The sequence below is a fragment of the Pelobates fuscus genome, chromosome 7 (genome assembly GCF_036172605.1).
Source record: "Pelobates fuscus isolate aPelFus1 chromosome 7, aPelFus1.pri, whole genome shotgun sequence".
Classification (NCBI taxonomy): domain Eukaryota; kingdom Metazoa; phylum Chordata; class Amphibia; order Anura; family Pelobatidae; genus Pelobates; species Pelobates fuscus.
Genome location: NC_086323.1, coordinates 169,240,094 through 169,267,460, shown reverse-complemented (window position 1 = coordinate 169,267,460; position 27,367 = coordinate 169,240,094). Strand labels below are relative to the sequence as shown.

The window sequence follows — 27,367 nt, the reverse complement described above, 5'->3', positions numbered from 1 at the left end:
CACCACTGTCTAGTACACAATAGCTGTAGCAGCAACGTGGGCCATACAAGAGGACTTCCCATATGCAAGTTCTCAGACTTCACAATATGATCCACCTCACTTTTTACATTGCCACTTGTCGTGAGAGCATACAGTCGCCTTCTCCATACCTCAATAGGCTGCACTATATGTCCTGACCTCCAAGATATCTCCATATTGTTGGTGATGGCAATTTGATCATGAAATGGATCTACTGCTTAGTTCTTGTTACAATGTATTTACCTAATGTTCTTTTGCATTTACTTACAACATATTAGAAAGACCTGAACATGTTATTATTATATAAACAGATGAATATTAACTGTTCTCTACTGATATTACTTTGTAAAAAAAATGCCTATAGTGCAACTTGAATCTGAAATATACATTGGACTTTAAATAATATTTCAAATGCATGATTTTACTATGCTTTACAGTTTTCCGACAATGTACAGTATACATCTTTTTGGCAACAAGAATTTTCACACACACACAAAAAAAGTAGGCAATAAGCGAATGTAATATTAAATTTTTTTTAGAAGTACAGTTCTTTTGAAAGTCTTTAAAGACAAACATCATGAAGCATATGAGCAAATGTCAAAACATGCCCAACGATTGCTAGACTATCAAAATGTTCAACCCACTTAGTGAAACACATGAAATTCTTGTTCTTAAAGAACCAGAGTAGGGCAAAGTTACTATGAAGAGCTTTTTTAAAATGATCATTGAGATAGCAGTTTATTGGATTCATTTGTAACTGAAACATCTACTAGTAAAATTATTAGAGAATAAGAACTTGTCTTCATTAGAACAAAAACTAATAATAAAACAAATACATTTCCACACACTTAAAGGCAAACAAATAAATAAATGAAAAAAAAAAAAATGAAAAAAAACTTGCATTTTCCTATATGACTCCAGAATTTCCCATTTACATTAGTGGTATCAAATGTCTTTAATTTTGTGAGGTCAATAGATGAATAAAACAAACACCCCAAAAGCGCAGACACAAATCAGTTATTTAACAGCTTTATACAACCCTGTTGAGAATATAAAAAAATAGATACATATACGCCATTGTCAAACCTTGCTTCCTGTGTCCTATGATAATAAAGGGCCACATTATGCTCCTTTAAAAAAGTTGACATGTGAAAACCAGATATGATTAAAACAAATTATACTGCAGTACGCACATTTCTCAAACGTGTGCTTCCAAAGTGACTTTCATGCTGTACACATGCAACGACATTGACTCTCACCTTACATAATTAATTATTTCTATTATTAACAACTAGGACAAAGTTACGTGGACATACCCCGGCATATGAAGTAGATAATTAAAGTCATATACAGTACGGTATATATATTTATATTTATTACAACCTATCACTCAATAAATAAACAAATGTTAGAGAACAACCTAACCTTGCTTTTCTCAGTTCAAAGCATCTTTCACAAGTACCCAACTGCATAGCTGAAAGTTTTTTCCAAACAAAAACAGGTACGATGGACCACTATCTGTTCTACTATATTGACCAGATCAGGCAAAAAAATAAATACCGTAAATAAATGCTGTAGCCTCTACTTATTTAAAGGGACACTCTGGATGCCATAACCACTCTAGTGTGCTGGCGCTCACAGCATCCCTTTTTTTAGAAGAGCGTGAAACCAGATTTTCTAAATCAGTTAAGTTGTTCATAATGCATTGTATTCACTTTCTTTGATGTATCAAAAGACAAGAAAGTAGATTGAGAAGTTGAAAATATTGGTAAATGCAGCAAAAAATTGCAAAAAAAAAAATGTATGTTACTTACCAGGTTATGATTGGTTGAATTGGAATCATCTTCAGGGAACGGGACATAAACAGCTAAGGCCACACAATTGGCAAATATAGCAACTAGTATAAAGATGTCAAATGGTCTAAAGGGAGAGGATGGTTAAGGTAACAACAGTGAGATACAATTGGTGTTTAATATTTAGAGCTATAACATCATATCAGACAAAAAGTCAAACATTTCAGACAAACATTAAATTACGATTAATGATCGCCAATACGCAGAAAAATTACTCAAATGTTTTGATCAATTAAAGTCAGTAATACCTGTAATCCTATATACAATATGGTTAAATACACTAAACACCAAAATTGTAGTAAATTGAAAATTAAATTTTAAAATCTAGCTTTGGTAAAATTCTCTATGCCTTTATTTGCAATTTTAGGGTTACATTTTGCAATTCACTACTTTTACGGTTTCATATCTAGCAACTGTGCAGGTGCAATAGCGGCATCATAAATTCAGATTTCTGTCACAGCATCTCGGGATGGTTCAGCATCCAGTGACACGATAGAAATATATCCAATCAATGCAGTGCATGCACATTTCTAAAAAAGCTCAAAGCACTACTGAATAAGGAGCACTCTGCACCTAATGAATCAGTATTGGTGTATAGATCATGCCCCTGCAGTGCTCAATTCTATGAAATGTATGAGTTAAATCACTTTGTTTCTGTTTATCCAGCTCTAGCCATGCCTCCCTGGTTATAACTGACATAGCACCCATGAAAAAAAATGGTTTCAGAACTTACTTATTACAGACATTTTGATCTCTTGCTCGGTTAACTGAACATCACACAACAGGCTCCTGCAAGTTATTAACAGAGCAGGAGATAAGAAATTCTGAATTAAACAGACTGTGCAGTAAAGGAACTTTAAACAGTAGATCTATATTTACAGGAAATGTGTAGGGAGATTGTGCAAGTCATATGCATGGAGGTGTGGCTAGGGCTCCATAAACTCCATGTACTCCGAAATGGCAGAGAATTGAGCAATGAGACCGCAGGAGCATGATCTATACATCAAACCAGCTTCATTAAGTTGTTTTGGTGCCTGTAACATCCCTTTAATTTAGTATAACCAAGTTAGTAAATCGAGAGGCTGCAAACTATTAACATGATAATACCCACACTCACCCCAATATCACTGCTTGTAAACCAAACCTTGGGTCATTCAAAGGCATGTGTATTAGGTTTCATGCCATGAATCGATAACATTATTTTTCAGCAGATCAAGGTGCAGAGGAAATTGTACCTCGGTTAATAAAAATTGAATGCATGAATTACAAATTTCAATGTATTCCTTTCTTTGGGGGATTTGCAAATATATTTAAACTTTATAGAACATTAAACCACTTGCTTTGTACATAGTTACATAGTTTAAAAGAGACATGAATCCATCAATTCCAGCCTTTCACAGATATGTTTTTTGCTGTTGATCCAAAAAAAGGCCAAAAAATAAATACATTTAAAAAAAATAATAATAAAAATTTATTTTTATATATATATATAAACATATATATATATATAAACAGTTTGACTTAGATTAAAATTCCTTTCTACCAGTCTAAATACCTGACCTTGTGTCCTATGTATAGTCATGTTCATAGTCTTATGAAGAGATTTACAGAAAATTGTTTGCATTGGCTCCAAATGTATTTGTATAATGCCCCTCTGAGGCACAATTTCTCTAAAATAAACAGATTTCAATTTGTTAACCTTTCTTAATAACTAAAATGCTCCATTCCTTTTATTATTTTTGCAGTCCACCTTTGCACTTTTTCTAGTGTCATAATATCCTTCTTTAGAATAGGTGCCATAAAGTGCACAGCATATTCAATGATTTATAAAGAGGTAAAATTATATTATTGCTCAGAGAATTAATACCCCTACTAAAGAGAAGTCATGTCACTTCTTCAGACTTAAAAAGGATACTTCCATTCTACTATGCTAATGCAGGCTCTTCGGATTGGGTTATTGAGTGATAAGCAGAACAGGGCACGGGTTGGTCTGTTGTTTGTGGAGCCTCCACCTTGTTTCTTGCTCTTGGCATACTGCTGGCGTTTTTTTTGGGAAAGGGATCCGACCGGCAGTGGTTCAGTGCTGCTCATATTTTGGGCAGCCTTGGCTTGTCTAGCAGCATCAATTGCAGCTTGCCAAGATAGGACAGTTTGTTTGGATGGAGCAGGACCTTTGGCCTGTAATGCTGGTCCGTCAATAGCAAGTGGTATCCGGGCACTACTTGCATAGTTCGTCTCTGTGAGCGAGAAAGAGAAACATCATTATTATTAGAGCTGGTAAAAATTGTAAAGAGGAAAAACAAAAGTTAATATATCTTGTCTGCTACTATAAATAATTTTATTTTCCAACAACAGCTCACTTTAGTGCAGCAGTGCTCAGAGGTATTAGTAGTCAAACCTTTCTAAAGTAGTTTAACATTTTACCTGTGACCCACCAGGCGCTGATATATGCCTCCACTACTTCAGACAGAGAGTCAGAAGCTTTAACCTCTGAGCGAAACCCAGCAGAGACAGTAGAGGCTCTAAGCGAAACCGAGCAGAGACAGTACCTAGCTCATTGGCTGAGAGTAAACAGCTCACAGCCAATGAGCTAGATGTGCACTGCCGGACTTGGCTCCCATAGGTGAATGGAAGCTCATAGGAGAGGTAGAAATCCAGCAAACACCGGCTGTAAAACGGTTTGACTACTTATGATGGGGGGGGGGGGGTGCAGGGCACTTTTGCTAGTGTCTGGAAGGCTTTGCAGGCAGTAGTGACGGTCTCATGAGACATGATGGACTTCAGGTAATTTGTAATCAAGTATCACCATTTAGTTTAGAAGCCCAGATGCAATTACAACCCATCTCTTATATATAGATCTCAGAAAACAGAAGTAATTAATGGTGAACAGCATTGTGAATACGTTTTAGGTTTGGCATCTAAACATACTATGAAAGTCTTCAAGTTGAAAAGTGCATTATGTAAAGTCTGACTCGTACCGCTTCCTAAATGGCCCTCCATAGCAGGGACACCTGTTTTGGGCCCAAATCCCTCTGTTCTTCTTATAAACTTGCACTGATAGGTCTTCAAAGTGGATCTATTGTGCAAGTCAGCCAGATATGCATGCGCACCACGCTGACATGGAGATCGTCTGGCACTAGGGTTGAATATTCACAGAGTGAAGGGCTCTCTAATGATACACTAGCACTGTATTTGCTAGGGACACTTCCTTTGTATCCCCAGATGGTGGGAACCTAGGAACAAAGCCGAGACAGCAAGACAGGATCCAAAACAGGGACTACTGTTGGGGTTGGGAGGCAAACATAATACTGATACGAACCAGGACATAAAATATATGGGAGATTGTATTGTTTTGTTGTTATTCATTGTTCTAGCTTTACATATACATTGCTTGCTACATCAAAGTCTAACGTTCACTATTTAATATACAGAGAATTGAAAACTACCCATTACTCCATTAAGTACCTACTTAAAAGGGTCAGTCTCTTAAAGATTAGAAGATCTGTCGGTTATTAAGTCATCTAAAAATGCATGAAAAAGTCCTCATTTTAAGCTGCAGGTTTCAGTTTACTGTTTAGTGAATAAAGCCCTTTATACGGTAAGTGTTAAGATATCTATGGAGGGGGGGCGGGGCCTGACAATCATGGCGACTGGTTGTGTTTCTTGGGAGCTCCCAGGAACACACTAAGGAAATCTGCTATTTTGACTGGAATAGCCAAAATCGGGCATCAAGCGACTTACCCCTAACTATATGTTAAGAAGACCCGACTTGCGAATGCTTCCACCAGTCTTTTAAAGCACTCCAGATACCGAGCTTCACGGAGGCCTAGTAAGCGCTGAGGAGGGGAGAGGCGGCCGCTCTCCCAGACTGGCGCGACCGAAGTGCTGAACATGCACCTGGAGCCCTGCTACCCCCCCCTTTGGACCGGCGGGGGTTATCCCGGTCCCTACCCTGGTGGCTCCCAAACCCTACCTGAGAGCAGCAGCAGAGCCGCAAACACCCGCGAACATGGCGGAGCACCATCTAAGATGGCGGACGACACGCGTCCCCATACTCTTGGAGGGGAGATACCTGATCCATGCTGGCGCCTAGAGGCAATCTTCAACGCCTTTTGGAGAAAGCTGGAAAGCAGGCTGAAACCCAAGGAGACCACCGAGGCACCTCCTGAACCATCCTGCTACTCCCCGAAGCGTCCTACTGCACACACCACGAGCCCGACATACCGGAGACAGCGACTACGGCCTAAGCGACGTAAGGCGGTAAAATTAGCCGGCTGGCAAACTGCAAAGCTTCCTAACCCCAGCAACATGCAGAAGGAAATGCACAGGGCCAGGGAGAGGAGTAGAATTCAAGTGCAGCTCAACGATATGCAGGAGTCTCCCCTGGCTGACAGCCTGAGAAGCCAAGCACCCTGGGACATTAAATTCCCTATAAGAGGGATAGGATGATCACCAAGATGGGCCTCTGACCCCAGCGCCTACCCAGTATGGGGTACCTGGGCAGTACTGGACTTCTTACTTGCCATACTTGTATAACTTACTAGCGCCTAGTGCCTCACACTTTCTTTGCTTTACCAGGTCCAGAGGGTAATGCAATCTATTCTGCTGCCATTCCTACAACCTATTCTGATGGGGGGGTTGGGGCTGTCTGGGGTGGTAAACTCTACTGTATCCCTTACCTTACCATGTCTATCTACACACAGTACCTCTCTCTTTTCAGTAAGGGGATATGTCATGCCATGCTTGTTAATTAATCTACTTTTACTACTCTCATGTTTCACCAACGTTACTGCTACTATATAATATAAAATTGTGCATTGCCTAGCGATTACCCTACTTGTTACTTATGCTAAGCAGCTCGAGGATTGCCTTTGGGGTACCTCAAGCCAGTTTGTGTCCATAATATGCACTGCAAAAATAAAAAATTCAAAAAAAAAAAAAAAAAGATATCTATGGATGCACCCATTCAGGCACCTATAAATCTTACTTTTCCTCAGAAATTATAAATATGTTTCTCCAGCACTGGTCAACTTCATACATGAATGTAAATCTCATTATCATAGCATGAAGCAATGGAAAAATAAACCACGTCCGTAAATGCAGGTCAAGAGAAAATTAGCTCTGATTTCTCGTGCAGGTTACATTGAACTTGTACAGCTTTAAAACCAAAGCAGTCATTAGTTAGTAAATCTCAGAATTTAATCAGATCTGTTCTTTTAATTTACTATTAAATTAAAATTTCATCTGTGACAAAGTCAAAGACTAGCATACATCCCTACTCAAGTAGACAAGCATGTAGCAAGCTCCTGAGGCACTTCTCTGATGTAACATGTCAGAAAGGATGAATAATTTAATATTATGTACTTTCACAGCATGAACCGCTGCAACGCTTTCCTCCGTCTTAAAGGGACACTTCGCGGTGGATTTAACCAACTAATAGCTTTAAGATTTTGATTTCAACGACACTAAAATAAAAATAGATTTATAAAAACTAAATACAAAAATTTAAGGAGCACATCAATTTAAATTTTAGCAACACTAGAGAACAATCTTCTTATTTTTTCCTTAATCCCTATGTATATTTAGACAAATGGAGGTCATTTAGTTGCTCCAATGGCCATTGGAGGGATGCCCGCCTGCCAACGTCAAGGCAGACCCCCCCTAAGCGGGTCCTAACACTGACCCTTCAGCCTGCTTCCTTGAGCTTCTGGCAAAGATATCTCTAATGAGACAGAAAGGGGTATTTTTTATATACACCCCTTTACTTATTAACCCTTAATAGGGAACACATGGGATGGGTAGCAGCATTGTAACCAGGCTGTGTGATACAAAGTAAATACAAATACAAAAAGAGAAGTCCTGCGCTAAAGCAGCAAGGACTACAACACACATCAGCCCCAATATGTAGTAAAAACCAAAGAAAATAAAATGTTACTTGCGCTTTTTCCTTAATCCCTATGTATATTTAGACAAATGGAGGCAGGCGGGCATCCCTCCAATGGCCATTGGAGCAACTAAATGACCTCCATTTGTCTAAATATACATAGGGATTAAGGAAAAAGCGCAAGTAACATTTTATTTTCTTTGGTTTTTACTACATATTGGGGCTGATGTGTGTTGTAGTCCTTGCTGCTTTAGCGCAGGACTTCTCTTTTTGTATTTGTATTTACTTTGTATCACACAGCCTGGTTACAATGCTGCTACCCATCCCATGTGTTCCCTATTAAGGGTTAATAAGTAAAGGGGTGTATATAAAAAATACCCCTTTCTGTCTCATTAGAGATATCTTTGCCAGAAGCTCAAGGAAGCAGGCTGAAGGGTCAGTGTTAGGACCCGCTTAGGGGGGGTCTGCCTTGACGTTGGCAGGCGGGCATCCCTCCAATGGCCATTGGAGCAACTAAATGACCTCCATTTGTCTAAATATACATAGGGATTAAGGAAAAAGCGCAAGTAACATTTTATTTTCTTTGGTTTTTACTACATATTGGGGCTGATGTGTGTTGTAGTCCTTGCTGCTTTAGCGCAGGACTTCTCTTTTTGTATTTGTATTTACTTTGTATCACACAGCCTGGTTACAATGCTGCTACCCATCCCATGTGTTCCCTATTAAGGGTTAATAAGTAAAGGGGTGTATATAAAAAATACCCCTTTCTGTCTCATTAGAGATATCTTTGCCAGAAGCTCAAGGAAGCAGGCTGAAGGGTCAGTGTTAGGACCCGCTTAGGGGGGGTCTGCCTTGACGTTGGAAGGCGGGCATCCCTCCAATGGCCATTGGAGCAACTAAATGACCTCCATTTGTCTAAATATACATAGGGATTAAGGAAAAAGCGCAAGTAACATTTTATTTTCTTTGGTTTTTACTACATATTGGGGCTGATGTGTGTTGTAGTCCTTGCTGCTTTAGCGCAGGACTTCTCTTTTTGTATTTGTATTTACTTTGTATCACACAGCCTGGTTACAATGCTGCTACCCATCCCATGTGTTCCCTATTAAGGGTTAATAAGTAAAGGGGTGTATATAAAAAATACCCCTTTCTGTCTCATTAGAGATATCTTTGCCAGAAGCTCAAGGAAGCAGGCTGAAGGGTCAGTGTTAGGACCCGCTTAGGGGGGGTCTGCCTTGACGTTGGCAGGCGGGCATCCCTCCAATGGCCATTGGAGCAACTAAATGACCTCCATTTGTCTAAATATACATAGGGATTAAGGAAAAAGCGCAAGTAACATTTTATTTTCTTTGGTTTTTACTACATATTGGGGCTGATGTGTGTTGTAGTCCTTGCTGCTTTAGCGCAGGACTTCTCTTTTTGTATTTGTATTTACTTTGTATCACACAGCCTGGTTACAATGCTGCTACCCATCCCATGTGTTCCCTATTAAGGGTTAATAAGTAAAGGGGTGTATATAAAAAATACCCCTTTCTGTCTCATTAGAGATATCTTTGCCAGAAGCTCAAGGAAGCAGGCTGAAGGGTCAGTGTTAGGACCCGCTTAGGGGGGGTCTGCCTTGACGTTGGCAGGCGGGCATCCCTCCAATGGCCATTGGAGCAACTAAATGACCTCCATTTGTCTAAATATACATAGGGATTAAGGAAAAAGTGCAAGTAACATTTTATTTTCTTTGGTTTTTACTACATATTGGGGCTGATGTGTGTTGTAGTCCTTGCTGCTTTAGCGCAGGACTTCTCTTTTTGTATTTGTATTTACTTTGTATCACACAGCCTGGTTACAATGCTGCTACCCATCCCATGTGTTCCCTATTAAGGGTTAATAAGTAAAGGGGTGTATATAAAAAATACCCCTTTCTGTCTCATTAGAGATATCTTTGCCAGAAGCTCAAGGAAGCAGGCTGAAGGGTCAGTGTTAGGACCCGCTTAGGGGGGGTCTGCCTTGACGTTGGCAGGCGGGCATCCCTCCAATGGCCATTGGAGCAACTAAATGACCTCCATTTGTCTAAATATACATAGGGATTAAGGAAAAAGCGCAAGTAACATTTTATTTTCTTTGGTTTTTACTACATATTGGGGCTGATGTGTGTTGTAGTCCTTGCTGCTTTAGCGCAGGACTTCTCTTTTTGTATTTGTATTTACTTTGTATCACACAGCCTGGTTACAATGCTGCTACCCATCCCATGTGTTCCCTATTAAGGGTTAATAAGTAAAGGGGTGTATATAAAAAATACCCCTTTCTGTCTCATTAGAGATATCTTTGCCAGAAGCTCAAGGAAGCAGGCTGAAGGGTCAGTGTTAGGACCCGCTTAGGGGGGGTCTGCCTTGACGTTGGCAGGCGGGCATCCCTCCAATGGCCATTGGAGCAACTAAATGACCTCCATTTGTCTAAATATACATAGGGATTAAGGAAAAAGCGCAAGTAACATTTTATTTTCTTTGGTTTTTACTACATATTGGGGCTGATGTGTGTTGTAGTCCTTGCTGCTTTAGCGCAGGACTTCTCTTTTTGTATTTGTATTTACTTTGTATCACACAGCCTGGTTACAATGCTGCTACCCATCCCATGTGTTCCCTATTAAGGGTTAATAAGTAAAGGGGTGTATATAAAAAATACCCCTTTCTGTCTCATTAGAGATATCTTTGCCAGAAGCTCAAGGAAGCAGGCTGAAGGGTCAGTGTTAGGACCCGCTTAGGGGGGGTCTGCCTTGACGTTGGCAGGCGGGCATCCCTCCAATGGCCATTGGAGCAACTAAATGACCTCCATTTGTCTAAATATACATAGGGATTAAGGAAAAAGCGCAAGTAACATTTTATTTTCTTTGGTTTTTACTACATATTGGGGCTGATGTGTGTTGTAGTCCTTGCTGCTTTAGCGCAGGACTTCTCTTTTTGTATTTGTATTTACTTTGTATCACACAGCCTGGTTACAATGCTGCTACCCATCCCATGTGTTCCCTATTAAGGGTTAATAAGTAAAGGGGTGTATATAAAAAATACCCCTTTCTGTCTCATTAGAGATATCTTTGCCAGAAGCTCAAGGAAGCAGGCTGAAGGGTCAGTGTTAGGACCCGCTTAGGGGGGGTCTGCCTTGACGTTGGCAGGCGGGCATCCCTCCAATGGCCATTGGAGCAACTAAATGACCTCCATTTGTCTAAATATACATAGGGATTAAGGAAAAAGCGCAAGTAACATTTTATTTTCTTTGGTTTTTACTACATATTGGGGCTGATGTGTGTTGTAGTCCTTGCTGCTTTAGCGCAGGACTTCTCTTTTTGTATTTGTATTTACTTTGTATCACACAGCCTGGTTACAATGCTGCTACCCATCCCATGTGTTCCCTATTAAGGGTTAATAAGTAAAGGGGTGTATATAAAAAATACCCCTTTCTGTCTCATTAGAGATATCTTTGCCAGAAGCTCAAGGAAGCAGGCTGAAGGGTCAGTGTTAGGACCCGCTTAGGGGGGGTCTGCCTTGACGTTGGCAGGCGGGCATCCCTCCAATGGCCATTGGAGCAACTAAATGACCTCCATTTGTCTAAATATACATAGGGATTAAGGAAAAAGCGCAAGTAACATTTTATTTTCTTTGGTTTTTACTACATATTGGGGCTGATGTGTGTTGTAGTCCTTGCTGCTTTAGCGCAGGACTTCTCTTTTTGTATTTGAATCTTCTTATTTTAGCAACACTAGAGAATCTTCTTACACGGTTATGCACCAAAGTGTGAATGATCAGGAATTTCAAACTTTAGGTTAAAAAATAGCCGTACGGAAAACATAGTTGAGAATTTCTGCAGTTTGGCTATTTGAGCTTAACATGTATTTCTAAATTTGGCCGTTTCTCATGCAAGTTTAGATTAATAACCCCCGGTTAAGAAACAAAGTAAGGCTAAATGAAACGAAGGAATAGAAATTAAACATAACTTAATAACAAGCTGATTTACTAAATAGTTCATTAACTCTGACCAGCAGTCCGCCACATGAATGAAAAAGTTTAAGAACATTGTATTTATGTAAGGTCACTTGGAAGACCATATAACAATAAGGCCCCAGATGAAATGCGCTAAATGGGGGCATATCTACTAAACAATAACCTAGCTCAGGCATAGGCAACCTTCGGCACTCCCGATGTTTTGGACTACACCTCCCATGATTGATTGCCAGCATTATGGGCAGTGGCGTACACACAATCCATGGGGCCCAGGTGCAAAACTGATCCATGCCCCCCCCTCCACCCCATACAGACACACGCAGAGATACACACATACATACTTACAGACAGGCACATACATACAGACACACAGATACATACACAGACACACAGATACATACAGACACAAACATAGACACACACAAACAGACACATACATAGATACACACACATACAAAATATTTTAGTCACCCTCCAATTAAAGGTGCAGGAGGGAGACTTCCCTGGGATCCAGTGGCTCATGTTCATAAGTGGCTCAGGTTGATGAGAGTCAGAGTTCCTACTCTGACTCCCTCTCGTTCCTCCCGCACGGCTCCTGGGCAGTCACTTCCTCCAAGCATCTGACATCATCAGAGGGGGCCAGGTCGCATTGTTACCGGGCGCACTCTGATGATGATATTAATTTCTATCGGGTGGCCCTAACAGCATGGGCCACTCGGACCATCTTGGAAGTGCTAATATGCCTCACAACCATTTATCACTGCACTGACATTTGCCATTTTTGGGAACCAAGAAAAGGTTGCTCACGTAACCCAGGGTATGGGCCGGAATCTCTAAGATGGCTTGTTTGCGCATCATTTCTTTTATTTCTACGGGAAAAAAACTATTTCCCTCGATTGGGAACATTAAACAGGTAGAGAAAGGAAGTCTACGCAAGACCCTTTCACAGTGTGAAGAACCTAAGCATCTGATGAAATGAGGTACCATACATGGAAAAAATGTGTGAGCCTGCCCCCTACTATCAGTAGGGAAGAATAGAGATTGTGAAGACTTACCATAAGGTCTTCATCCTGAATGAGCACCTCTTGGGCCACTAAAAACCCAGGGTCGACCACGTTGTGGGAAGAAGGTTGGTATAGGGCATTGTTCAAAGACATTGGCTTGGCCAGTAGTAGAGCATTAGTTCTGTCTAAAATAACTTCTGTTTATTCAGCCAGACAGACGGCTCCTGGCTTTTCTGGCCCCAGCAAAAACTCTGATTACATGACAGACACCTAACATACACCTAACTATTTAGCCAGCACTAGCTTGGCCCACACTATGTAACCCTAAGATGGACACTTCGCCATAGACACACTTAGACCACCTGCCGAGGCTAAGACTTCATGCATGTATCTTGAATAGAGATGTCCCGAACAGTTCGCCGGGAACTGTTCGCCGGCGAACATAGCTTGTTCGTGGTCGCCGCAGCGGGCGAACATATGCGATGTTCGGTCCGCCCCCTATTAGTCATCATTGAGTAAACTTTGACCCTGTACCTCACAGTCAGCAGACACATTCCAGCCAGTCAGCAGCAGACCCTCCCTCCCAGACGAATAGGGGGCGGACCGAACATCGCATATGTTTGCCTGCCGCGGCGACCGCGAGCAAGCTATGTTCGCCGGCGAACAGTTTCCGGCGAACTGTTCGGGACATCTCTAGTCTTGAATATTTCTTGTTTTGTATGTGAGTGTTTTGTTTTTTTTCCTTTTCCACTAATTACCTATGCATAACATGTTGTTTATCACCCTGTGTAAAAAAATAAACAAAAATAAAAAATGAAATGAGGTATGATCTCTACTGTGGACATAAATGACATGCTCTATACTGCATATTTTTACACCATTGTACCTGTCATGAAAGTAAATATCTCAATAAAATAAAAAAAAGATGAGTCACTTTATAGGGAACCTATAGTGTCAGGAATACAAACTTTCCTGGCACTATAGCAGTGATGGCGAACCTATGGCACGCGTGCCACAGGTGGCACGCCAGGCCCTCTCTGTGGGCACGCGGCCATAGGTTTGCCATCAATGCAGAGTAGGCACCTGCCTGCCCGAAACGGCAGGCGCCTACTCTGCTTCCGGGTCGGGAGCACCGGAAGCAGGGGGGAGGGATCGAGGAAGCAGCTCTCCTGTCCTCCCTCGAGCTGTGTGGAGCGTTGCCGCGAGTTACCATGGCAAAGCTCCACACAGCATCGCGCGGGAGGACAGGAGAGCTGCAGGACCTGTCCTCCTGTCCTGCATACCACCACCGGACCACCAGGGATGGCTGTGTTCCCCCCCTCCCCTTCACCAAAGGTAAGAAGAAGGGAAGAGGGGGAAACTGATTTAATAAATATTTAATATGTAAAAAAAAAATTAAACACAATTAATGCATCTTTAACTCCCCCCCCATCCACAGCACCCCTACCCCCCTACCCACAGCACCCCTACCCCCCTACCCACAGCACCCCTGCACACAGCACCCCCGCACACAGCACCCCTACCCCCCTACCCACAGCACCCCTACACACAGCACCCCTAACCCCCCTACCCACAGCACCCCTACAAACAGCACCCCTACCCCCAGCACCCCTACCCCCCTACCCACAGCACCCCTTCCCCTTCCCCTTCTACCCACAACACCCCTTCCCCCTCTAACCACAACACCCCTACACCCCCTATCCACAGCACCCCTACCCACAGCACCCCTACCCCCCCTACCCACAGCACCCCTACAAACAGCACCCCTACACCCCTACCCACAGCACCCCTACTCCCTTACACACAGCACCCCTACCCCCACACAACACCCCTAACCCCCCACTACACACAGCACCCCTATCCCCACTACACACAGCACCCCTAACCCGCCCACACACACAGCACCCCTTCCCCCAAACACACACCACCACTATCCCCCCACACACAGCACCCCTCACACACACACACACAGCACTACACACAAACACATACACTGTACCCCTCAATGCAGTATATGTGTGTGTGTGTTCAGCAGTCTTTATTTATTCAGCAGTGTGTGTGTGTATTCATCAGACTGCGTGTGTATTCATCAGACTGCGTGTGTATTCATCAGACTGCGTGTGTATTCATCAGACTGCGTGGGTATTCAGCAGACTGCGTGGGTATTCAGCAGACTGCGTGGGTATTCAGCAGACTGCGTGGGTATTCAGCAGACTGCGTGGGTATTCAGCAGACTGCGTGGGTATTCAGCAGACTGCGGGCGTATTCAGCAGACTGCGTGGGTATTCAGCAGACTGCGGGCGTATTCAGCAGACTGCGGGCGTATTCAGCAGACTGCGGGCGTATTCAGCAGACTGCGGGCGTATTCAGCAGACTGCGGGCGTATTCAGCAGACTGCGTACTCAGCAGTGTGTGTGTGTGTGTGTACTCAGCAGACTGTGTACTCAGCAGTGTGTGTGTACTCAGCAGTGTGTGTGTACTCAGCAGTGTGTGTGTACTCAGCAGTGTGTGTGTACTCAGCAGTGTGTGTGTACTCAGCAGTGTGTGTGTGTGTACTCAGCAGACTGTGTACTCAGCAGTGTGTGTGTACTCAGCAGCGTGCGTGTACTCAGTGTTTGTGTGTGTGTGTATTTAGCAGTCTGTCTGTGTGTCGGTGTGTGTATGTATTAAGCAGTTGGTGTGTGAATGTGTCTGTGTGTATGTATTGCATTTGTTGGAGATACTAATAAAAAGAAGCTTAATTTATATCATTATTTAAAAACTGTATAATTTAACTCTCTGTTGTGAGAGAAAGTTGTTAACTGTACGAGTAGATTTTTCTAAACGTAAACCTCAGTATTCAGGTTTAATTGCCATGTTACATAGTTACATAGTTAGATAGCTGAAAAGAGACTTGCGTCCATCAAGTTCAGCCTTCCTCACACCTGTTTTTTGCTGTTGATCCAAAAGGCAAAAAAAAAAAAAAAAACCAGTTTGAAGCACAATTTTTCAACAAGCTAGGACAAAAAATTCCTTCTTGACCCCAGAATGGCAGTCATATTTATCCTTGAATCAAGCAGTTATTACCCTACATTGAAAGATTATATCCTTGAATATTCTGTCTTTGCAAGTATGCATCTAGTAGCTGTTTGAACATCTGTATGGACTCTGATGTTGGCACTTTGAGGGAAAAAAAGTTGGCATGTATTGCAGTTTGGGCACTCGGGCTCAAAAAGGTTCGCCATCACTGTCCTAGAGGGACCTGGCACCCAGACCACTTCATTAAACTGAAGTGGTCTGGGTGCCTAGAGTGGTCCTTTAAGTGTTCCCTTTATTTTTTTTGAGCAGTGTATTTGTATGTATCTGTCTGAATGTGTCTATGTGCGTGACTATGATGGTGCATTATGTATCTGTATGTATTTGTATTTTTGCATATGTGTGTCCATCTGTGACCTGTGAGGTCTTCTTATTTGTATTATTGAATCCGAAAGAAAAAGTTGCATTTGTAAAATGTGAAAGTGGGCTATGATGTCATAAAAAGCCTTGGTCACAAAGTAGTAGACCCGAGTTCCAAGATTTTAGACATGAACCCCTGGCCAATAACTATTAAACATGATTTATTTAGCTGCCCACAGGGCATTGCCTCAGAGGTGGGTGAACTCTGTAATGTCTCCAATCTCCCTGGTCATAGCAACGATGTGGGATGACTACCTAATGGACAAATTAACATTACAGGTTAGGAACTCCACCAAGACCTTTAAAAAAATATGGGACTTGTGGGAACATTATCATGAATGAAACACTGGTTAACTTACATAAAAATTTCCAAGTAAGAAAGTGGAGGGTCTAGGACAGCACCCAATCTCCTGGTATCATGAGAATGTTTTTGTTTTAGTTCTCTTTACTATTTTTTATTTTATACCGTATTACCATGTAGGTTTTTTTAATCACCATATGAACCAACAAAGTCTACACATTTTGTATTATGCGATTGAGTTCATCTTGATCTAACTAGATTCAGAGCTTACAAGTACGATTTAAGTATCCATTCTCTCAGCTAAGCAATTCATGTGCTCCTAACCAGTGTATCCATCTTGAAGTAAAAATAAAAATAAATGTAGTGTTTTCATTATGCATTTTTATTTTCAGGACACTGACACACACACACACACACACACACACAGAGAGAAAGAACACTGACACACACATGTTTACATATACATTCAACTCATAAACATGGAGAAGGTGGCACATGACGACACAGAGTGGGCACTTAGTCTGTCCTTATGGGTGCCTTGTCTCATTCACTTAACCTACACTACCAAGATTACGTCTAATGTAATTTATTGGAATTTAAAGTGGATCTGTCACTTTTGGGGGGGGGGGGGTCTTTGCATATTTTGTAAGAAAGTGAGGAGCTCTGGTGTTGGTCCGTGGGCCGCACGGTACAGGAGAAAACAAAGTTTACTTAGCTGAAGCTGTCCTTCATTGCCACTCGAATATATCCTTATGAAATACTGAAAAGTGATAGATCCACTTTGATTGAGAAATTAAGCATAGAGCTTAAAGATGAAGGGAAAGGGAAATTCCAGAAAGAAAAAATGAAAGTAGCCCTCAGTAAGGGATAAATTCAGTGTGTCCAGATTTTATCTCAACAAGGGGATAACCCTAATATTAGTACAAAAGAAAAAGAGAGGTGTAACCCACGGACGAAAAGTCCGGGAAACACCAGTGAGATATAAACCTCTGTTGTCTGTTAAAAGTTGGTAATCTTTAATAGGTATACATAACCATGAACAAGAAAAATTATAAATGAAAAATATAATAATAAAATGCACACACTTAAATAAAGGGGAGAGGAGACTACCGAAGCTCGGGAAGCTAAGGAGGGAGCTAAGGCCTAGGGTTTAGAGAGGGTTAAATTCTTAAACCCAAGTGAATGCGTATGCTATTAAGCCTAGCATCAATATTCAGTAGGGAGGCAGCTTATGAGAAAGAATGCGTACCCCAGTAATAATTGCCAATACAGTATACTTAGCTCAATCTGACTACTGAGTGCAAATATATCCCCAGTGAAAAAAGGCCAAAATCTAGTGAGGAGACACTAAAGCTCCTAGAAGTGGCTACACTGGAGGATATCGCTAGTTCAGTGATAGATAGTTACTCAGATAGGCTGGAGTGTATATATAGGGCACACAGTTACTGCAGTTCTCCCTGCCTCGCCACAAAGCAACTGCCTTGAAAACACATGAGTATGGGCTACAATGGTCGCTAAAAAGGAAACACTGAGCCCCTAGAAATGGTTACAGTAGAGCTTATAGATGCCTCATATAGTCTAGTATGAACAGGTAAATACCCAGTGAACCATAGCCCAGTACTGACAAAAGGCCACTAAGCCCCTAGTAATGGTTACGCTGGAGGGTTCTACTTGGATACCATAATGTATGACATACTGTCTTATGTATCCATAAAGCTCATGCTCTTAGAGTAGTCAGCTGGTAAAGGAAAACCCCATTAAGCCACAATAGGTGGCTAGAAAACGCTATATTGCACGTTGCTATTAGAGTCAGTGTAGCAAAATGCCTGGCACTGACTTATAAGAACAAAATAGTCGGTAGTGAGACAAAGGCAGTCAGCAGAATAGGCTACTATTTCCCTAACTAAAGCTCCATGCAGGCTTCTACTCCTCTCACCCTAGTAATACACCCCAAACAGTGAAAACGAAAATAATAAAGTGCTGTGTTCTAAAAATCCATTGCCTAACGCGTTTCGGCGCTATGAAGAGCGCCTTTCTCAAAGGCTATCAACGAGGGTATGAACCACGGGTCCGTGTATAAATGCCAGTCGCGGCATCTTTTGAGCCAATCATCTGCGAGTATGGGCGGTGACGTCATTATGCATGCCTGCCGTTTCGATTGGTAGCTCTCACGTGGGTTCGCACCAATCGGATGGAAGGAGGATATGGGGCGGGGCTAAGTGCCGATGCCGGAACGCTTTGTGTATTGTGTTTCCATGGTATCAGCTCCCCTGCCTCTACATACCCGAACATACAGTCTGTAAATCATCCAAGATGCAGGGGGAATAATAGGTTTAATCAGCAGTACCTATTACCCACAGTGTGTACTATACACTATTGGGGCACACTTCGGAGAAGGGGCACCTATTTAAAGGTATTTGCCCATCTCGTGCTAAATTGTAGATATGTTGGGAGAACCCTTTTGGAAAACATATTCTGGTGACCCAAAAGGCATAGTAATTACAGTAATTGATGAAGGGCTGCAATGTACAGTATCCTTAAGTGGTTCCTCATTGGTTCATGAAAATGACATATTAGTAATGTGATAAAATTAGAATAGCAAACAACAAATATATATTGATAAGAAGGACTGTAATTATGCAATGAAGGGGGTGAATGTAAAGCCTTCATTGAGGCCATTTTGGGATAAGGTGTTTAGTGTCTGAATCCAATAGCATTCTCTTCTTTTAAGGATCAGATCAAGGTCACCTCCTCTTTTCCCCACAGTGACCTTTTCAACCCCAGTAAACTTAAACCCCAGTAAACTCGTTGATAGCCTTTGAGAAAGGCGCTCTTCATAGCGCCGAAACGCGTTAGGCAATGGATTTTTAGAACACAGCACTTTATTATTTTCGTTTTCACTGTTTGGGGTGTATTACTAGGGTGAGAGGAGTAGAAGCCTGCATGGAGCTTTAGGTAGGGAAATAGTAGCCTATTCTGCTGACTGCCTTTGTCTCACTACCGACTATTTTGTTCTTATAAGTCAGTGCCAGGCATTTTGCTACACTGACTCTAATAGCAACGTGCAATATAGCGTTTTCTAGCCACCTATTGTGGCTTAATGGGGTTTTCCTTTACCAGCTGACTACTCTAAGAGCATGAGCTTTATGGATACATAAGACAGTATGTCATACATTATGGTATCCAAGTAGAACCCTCCAGCGTAACCATTACTAGGGGCTTAGTGGCCTTTTGTCAGTACTGGGCTATGGTTCACTGGGTATTTACCTGTTCATACTAGACTATATGAGGTATCTATAAGCTCTACTGTAACCATTTCTAGGGGCTCAGTGTTTCCCTTTTAGCGACCATTGTAGCCCATACTCATGTGTTTTCAAGGCAGTTGCTTTGTGGAGAGGCAGGGAGAACTGCAGTAACTGTGTGCCCTATATATACACTCCAGCCTATCTGAGTAACTATCTATCACTGAACTAGCGATATCCTCCAGTGTAGCCACTTCTAGGAGCTTTAGTGTCTCCTCACTAGATTTTGGCCTTTTTTCACTGGGGATATATTTGCACTCAGTAGTCAGATTGAGCTAAGTATACTGTATTGGCAATTATTACTGGGGTACGCATTCTTTCTCATAAGCTGCCTCCCTACTGAATATTGATGCTATGCTTAATAGCTTACGCATTCACTTGGGTTTAAGAATTTAACCCTCTCTAAACCCTAGGCCTTAGCTCCCTCCTTAGCTTCCCGAGCTTCGGTAGTCTCCTCTCCCCTTTATTTAAGTGTGTGCATTTTATTATTATATTTTTCATTTATTATTTTTCTTGTTCATGGTTATGTATACCTATTAAAGATTACCAACTTTTAACAGACAACAAAGGGAAATTCCAGAATCGGTTTCATTTTGTGTTAAAAGTTAATTGGGAATAGACTGTAGAATTGAAAATTTTAGGCAAACATATTTAAATTCAAAACATTCTTTAATTCCGATATTTTTCCAGATCTGTTATATTGGCCGGCCGGGTGAGCGTAGTGGCAGCCTGCCAGGAGAGTATTTAGCGTGGAGCCGGGCGATGAGTGAGCAGGAATCTTCCTGCAGTTCTTGCTCTGCTCCCTGGCGAGCCCTGCTGTGTTGCCGGGAGCCAGAAAATTACATCACTCCCGCCAAGCATCACTAAACAACGCGCAATGGAGCAGAGCAAAACAAATATTTGTGAGTGTGTGATAAATTGTATGTTTCTGAGTGAGTGTGTGTGTCTGTCAGCATGTGTGTGTTGACTCTGTCAGTGTGTCAGTTTAGGTTACTGCCCCCTCCAATTGCATGGGAAAAATATTTTTTCTCACTTTTTTCCCCACGTCATGGTGGTCTCGCCGTGGCTGACCCCTCTTCCATGGCTGAGATAATCGGTCTTGATAATCTCAGCCAAGCCAATGTTTTCCGATAGAATGCATTGGGAGGCTATTGCACATGCACAACAAAAACATGCGCCAATCAGCATCTCCTCATAGAGATGCATTGAATTATTATTTATATAGCGCTAGCAAATTTCATAGTGCTGTACAATGGGCTCTATGAGGAACATTCACCATCTCCATGCGGAGTATGTAGCAATGGACTAGAAATCGCTTCTAGGGGCCGTCTGAGTGACTGTCACTAGAGGTGTTACTAGGCAGCAATGTAAACACTGCCTTTTCTCAGAAAAGGCAGTGTTTACATCGAAAAGCCTACAGGGACAGGATATAGACACCAGAACCACTACATTAAGTTGTAGTGGCTCTGTTGACTATAGTGTCCCTTTAAGAATTGTATTTTTGTCATTGAACATTAAACTTTGTGAGTTTTAAAACAAAAAAAAACTGGATCCCAACTTTTTTAGCTGGTTCCTAGATTCCAAGCATATTTGTCAGGTCCTGCAATAACTGCAATAATACAAACAAACCAAATAATAAAAAAAAGACAGCTGTATCTGTCAATGCCAGAGAATTATAGATCGCTTGCAAGCAGAACACTTGTGAAGCCAAAACTAAAACATTGTCATGCAGATTAGCACACATTCACAGCAATGCTGCCTTGACTCCTGTACTGTCCTGCACAGCCTTGCTCGCCAATTGTCTACATCAGTGTGTCTCAACCTTTTACATATAATTACCCCTGCAGGTCTAAAAACATTCCTAAGCACCCCTGCCTCGAAAATGTAATTTCTATAGATTTTAATTCCAAATGAAACGTGCAGACACTGATATTTAAATGAACAGGCCTGATAGATAGTAAAGAATATTTCTAAAACAAATATGACAATGTGAATATTGTGTATGTGAGGAGGAGTGTATGAACTATTATTCTGAAGCACAAAATGAAAATACACACAAATGTTTCACATAGAAGACACTGACACACACGTTTACACACAGAGGACACTGACACACAAACACACACGTTTACACACAGAGGACACTGACACACAAACACACACATTTACACACAGAAGACACTAACAAACAAGCACACCCATTTACACACGGAAGACACTGACAAACAAGCACACAAAAGACACTGACACACACATTTACACACAAGGGAAACTGGCACACAAACATATAGCTTTGGGGACAAATAGAAGACTAAATCTGAAAACAGAAGCTATGCTTTTATGTACTGAACTATTATTTAGTATTTTCACAGAATGAAAATACACACAATAGTTTTAAACACAGAAGACATTGACACACACATTTACACACATTTACATACAGAAGACACCAGGCCCGGAATGGCCATCATGGCCCCTCATAGTGGGCTGCTCTGCCTTTATTTGCCCAGGCTGAATTTATGTCCCAGTCCGGCCCTGGAAGACACTGACACACAAGTGCACAAATTTACACCCAGAAAACACTGACACCCCCCAAGGGAAACTGGCACTCAAACATATAGCTTTGGGGGGAAATCGAAGACTAAATCAGAAAACAGAACCTAATTTTTGTTATGTATTTGAAAAATACATAAATAAAACAAATCCTCAATTTCTTGGGTACTTGGTATTCCTGCACAGTAAATAGCTACCTTGAAGAAGACCTACATTGTATCAACACTGCTCGGGCTACCCCATTATCCCTTCATTGGAGTCAAAATTCAACAACGGGATATGTCACCAAGCAAAAGTGTGGTTTTGTGAATTCTATCTGCAGTAAATCAAAACTCCCCCATATGTTACAATTTGAAATTTTGTAGAGAATCATGTACAAGATAGTGTAAAAAAATTTTATTGACTCAATTTGCTAGAAGCTCCATCTGCTCCTGGTGTACCCCTTGCTTTTGGTGCAGGTACCCCTTGATGTACGCGTATTACATGTTTGAAAAACCAGGGTCTACATGCCCTATTGGAAAATCTAAAGTCTGTCTACTAAAAACATAAATGAACATTTAAGGACACATTTACATTGAGGCTTTCTTGTCAGAAGACAACAAACATGTGTATTGCAATAATACCTCTTAGGCATAGTTAGGTCCTGTATTGATCTATATATGTAGACATTTATAAAATCAAATTCATCTCCTGGGCCCAGCGCAGACCTCCCACTAGACAGATCACTGGAGACTATTATCGAAGGTTACAAATGATCAGTATTAAAAGTAAAAGCCCACCAGGGAGTTAAATATGGTTCAGTTACATTGCACACTTTGCAGAATCATTAATCAGAGTACAGAAAAGTAGGTGATAATGTAATGTTCAGGACTATGACACCAGCAGCATACGTTATGCTACGGTTTCTGTGTATCTGAATGCTAATTTGTCGTATGATCACCGTTTAATCTATACATTTGCCAACAATTCATTAGCACAATGTACCGCTTTGTATATATTACCTGGTGAAATCATGAACAGATTTGCACATACTAGATCACTGTGATTTATCTTTGATTGGTAATCCTTCCTGTCACCACGCTTTGGGGTATTTAATTAGATGATAAAATAGTATGATTACATAAAGCAGACTTGTTTAGTCCTCAGGACATCTCTTCAAGAGGCAGCAAGTTTGATAACCACTGCTTGTAAAATATAACCCAAGTATTCCGCAATTGGTGTACAATATGAAGAATACTACTCCAGAAAGTGTGACCATGACAATTTACCCGCTCCAAAGTCCATAGAATTAGCCTCTTTGATCTGAGAATCAATCCATTCACCTTGATGCTTATTCAGTCTGTGACTATAAAGCTGTCTATTTGACCGTGATTATTTTAACATTTATCCAGAGACAGAGAGTCTGCCCAGACCAAGATCTTCTGGACCTTTGAATGTACTGTATGATTTGAAAAAAAAAAAAAAAATACCCATAGCCCTAGAACCTAAAAAAATAAAAATAAATAATAAGCAATTTTACCCACAGATTAAATAATCTGCCCAATTTTTAAGTACCTGACATGGAAACGATCTAGCTCCTAACAAGCGGATTAAAACAGATCTCCCCGGTTATTATATATAATAATACATTACATGAATTTATTATATATAATACACATACATATATGACAGGGCTTACAAATAGTTTTAAGTACTAAGTACCAGTGTCACAATCAGAAACACTACAGCTGGACAGGATCTGACATTTTTAAACAATGATTCGTGTCAGAAGAGGCTAAGGAATTTATACCTATAGATAAAATAAACATTTCAATGGAAGAAAATATACGGAGCCCAAAAAGATGTAAACATCAGCTTCGTTTCCCATGTTACAAGAGGCACGGAAGGACAACGGATTACAACAGTGTGCGGCCATTAAGCTCTTAACCCTCTGAATGTCAGAAGGATGAACAACATGTGTCTTTCTTTCCAAAGAGTTGATCAACTTTCTGCCATATTAAGAGCTAAATAAATATTGCATAACTCAACCTTATGGCACTCAGGGAGAAAAAGGTGAACAAACCAATCAAAACAAAATCTGGCCAGTGTTGCAAGTGGATAAACTGAGACTGCTTGACGAGGGAAATACAGATTTTAGGCTAAAATTGCATAACTGTGAAAATGTTCAATTTAGATATTTTTCACATTTGACTGAACATTTGCAATATCCTTCTCCAGAACCTCCAGGTTAATGAATAAACGACAAAGGATTTATTTCATCTATGGATGTGTCCTGTTCACTATCAACACTGCCTCAACGCAGCTCCATAACAAAGAAAACTGTGTAATCCTCTACAAGATATTAATCCTGTGTGAGGTATTACCAGAGGTTGAAGTGTGTTGGGGGGGTGGGAGAGATAGAAGTCATAACATTTAAACTTTAGAGGCATTAGGTTATCGATAAATATAAAGAAAAAAATAAAAGAAATGGCATCTCAGTAAAATCTCAGCCATTGACTAGCTACAATGGATCTTTGCTTATAAGACACAGAAAACAAAAAACCTCCATTATTTTCCAAAAATAGATTTAGTTTTAGAAATGCAAGATAAGTGCAAAGGATGAACTACGATACTACGATAGCTCAGGGTATAGTAACCCTTAAACATAATGCTGTGGTCATAGCCCTCTTTCTATGAGGAAATCCAGGAGAGTGAATTATACATCTCTTAATCCCTTCATACAAACACAAAAGCTCTCTATCCCCAGAGAGTATTGTGCATCAGGAGTCTAGAGACCTTACACATTTATTGAATCCCCTATACCACACAAGGAAAAACTCGACATATACACTACAGAGTATAGCACACACCAGGGGGAACTAACGACTGTATGAGGAGAGAAATAAAAAAATGCTGGTCTATACAATATAAGGGGGACGAGGGACGTGGGGGGAGCATTGGAAACAAACAGTTCTAATAAAATACTCTATACACCTTTGCTAAAACCAATAATACACTTGTCTACATTTGACATTATGGAGAAGGTTGCAGCACATAAAACACACAATCCATTAAACATAATATATTAAAGATCTCATAGCCACAGTGGGTTTGTAAACAAGCAGGTCTGGCTGAAATGGAAGCAACTATGGTGATGGCTAGCTTTTGCACCCTGGTTGTTCATCTACTACATATCCTATGATGCTCAGCCAATCTAGAAGCAACAGAACATTGGTATGAAATGCACTTCCCAAAGATCTGAGATGCCCAGGATAAGGGAGAAATGGCAGATGATGTAATAGCATAAAATGATAGCTTAATGGCATAATATGTAGGGCAGACATTTTATGGAAGGGTTAAAGTGTGGCCTAATATGGTCATCATAATGTAATTTAACTGATTTATCTCCTATAAGAAATGATCTACACATAAACAGGAAATGCTCTGAATGGAGTACCCCAGAAAATGAAATTTGTGGAAAGGGACAGTTAATACTTTCCTCTTTCTCATAGATAGTGTAGACTAAATAATACCAATAGACTATAGTCCAAAGGGGGAGATGGCAGTAACATTTTAGGCTCCTATAGTGTTATGTGCATAATGGGTGGTCCCTGAAATAACAGCGACAATTGCCCCTGGTACAGTTTGAAAGACATAGCATTGACTGGCAGTGCGTTGAGGGTCCCACACTGGCATGGTGTTTTGGGGGTCCACATTGACAGGTTTGTTTTTGCTTTCAGTGTTCCCCAGCCTGTGGGGCAGGGATGGAGTGATCAGTGGGTTTGAGCTCAGTGGCTCTGGGGGTGCCCTGCTATCAGTGTTATGTGGGTCTCTGTCTAAGGGGGTGTGTTCTTGTCGGTATGTTAAGAGCCCTTGGCTGTGGGGGTGTCCTAGAGTGACTGTGTTGGGGTTCCCTGTCTATGGGGGTGTCTTAGAGTGATTGTATTGGGGGTCCCGGTCTATAGGGGTGTCCTAGAGTGATTGTATTGGGGGTCCCTGTCTATGGGGGTGTCCTGCTATCAGTAGGTTGGGGGTGCTTTGCTCTTTGGGGTTTGTCGCTATTAGGATTTCGGGGTCCCTGGCTGTAGGGGTGCCCTGGCTGTCAATATAATGGAGGTCTCAGGTTGATGCTCAGATGTTGAGGGGCTGGATTCACGGGAGTCGGGGTCACAGGATGCAGAAGCTGTCTATAGGGATGAATGGGGTCAGTCTCTGGATGTCGGGCTCTCTCTCTCTATGGATGTAGTGGTCTCTGGATGCCATTGTGTCGGTGTTTCTCTCACGGACGGTGCCATGGTCTCAGGGTGTATCAGTGTCGGGGTTATAGCTGTAGGTTATGGCTGTTTGGTGTGTCTTGGTCCGGGCAGTGAGGGCTATGTGCTGTCCCTGGATATGTCAGTGACCCGGTCAGTGTCTGTGTGTGTCCCGGGTATCAGTGTGATGCACTGTGTGTCAGTGTCAGTGCTGGGCTGGGTGTCAGTGTGTCTCATACCGGGTGTCAGTGTGATCCCGGGTGTCAGTGTGATCCCGGGAGTCAGTGTGATCCCGGGTGTCAGTGTGATGCACTGTGTGTCAGTGTCAGTGCTGGGTGTAAGTGTGTGATATTGGGTGTCAGTGTGTCTCATACCGGGTGTCAGTGTGATCCCGGGTGTCAGTGTCAGTGTCCCCGAGGCTCGGGCTGGCCATTACCGGGCATTGTATCGGTCTCTCACCTCCTCCCCGCTCCTCCTGCCCCTCCATGCCGGCAGCCGGTCCCGGTGTCACGCAGCAGGCTCCCCTAGCCGCCCCCCATCTCACCGCCAGCTCCGGCCGGCATCTCGCTCACATCCGGGCGCCCGTCGTTCTCATGGCAACCGCTCCAGTCTCCAGCCGCTGGCTCCCGGCGGGCAAAGGGTTAACCAGCTTGGAGGGGGCGGGACCACGTGGATTAACCCCCTCCTCCCCGGAGCACGTGACTCCTCACTGAGCGAGGGCGGGGCAGCAAGGGGGGTCCTCATCCCTCCTGCGATTGGCTGGGATAAACCTCTGCTGCTTTCTGATTGGCTGCAG

The 27,367-nt window shown here is 41.9% G+C and overlaps 1 protein-coding gene across 1 annotated transcript in view; it reads right to left on the bottom strand.

The window, feature by feature from the left end:
• CACNA1D (calcium voltage-gated channel subunit alpha1 D) overlaps window positions 1-27,156 on the bottom strand; it is a 319,738-nt gene extending 292,582 nt beyond the window's left edge. The window contains exons 1-3 of the mRNA XM_063426916.1: window positions 27,031-27,156; window positions 3,787-4,108; window positions 1,833-1,938 (exon numbers count right to left, since the gene is read on the bottom strand). Coding sequence (XP_063282986.1) covers window positions 1,833-1,938; window positions 3,787-4,108; window positions 27,031-27,058 — 456 coding nt within the window. The 5' untranslated portion in view covers window positions 27,059-27,156. The remainder of the gene's footprint in view (window positions 1-1,832; window positions 1,939-3,786; window positions 4,109-27,030) is intronic.
• Window positions 27,157-27,367: the final 211 nt, after the last annotated feature.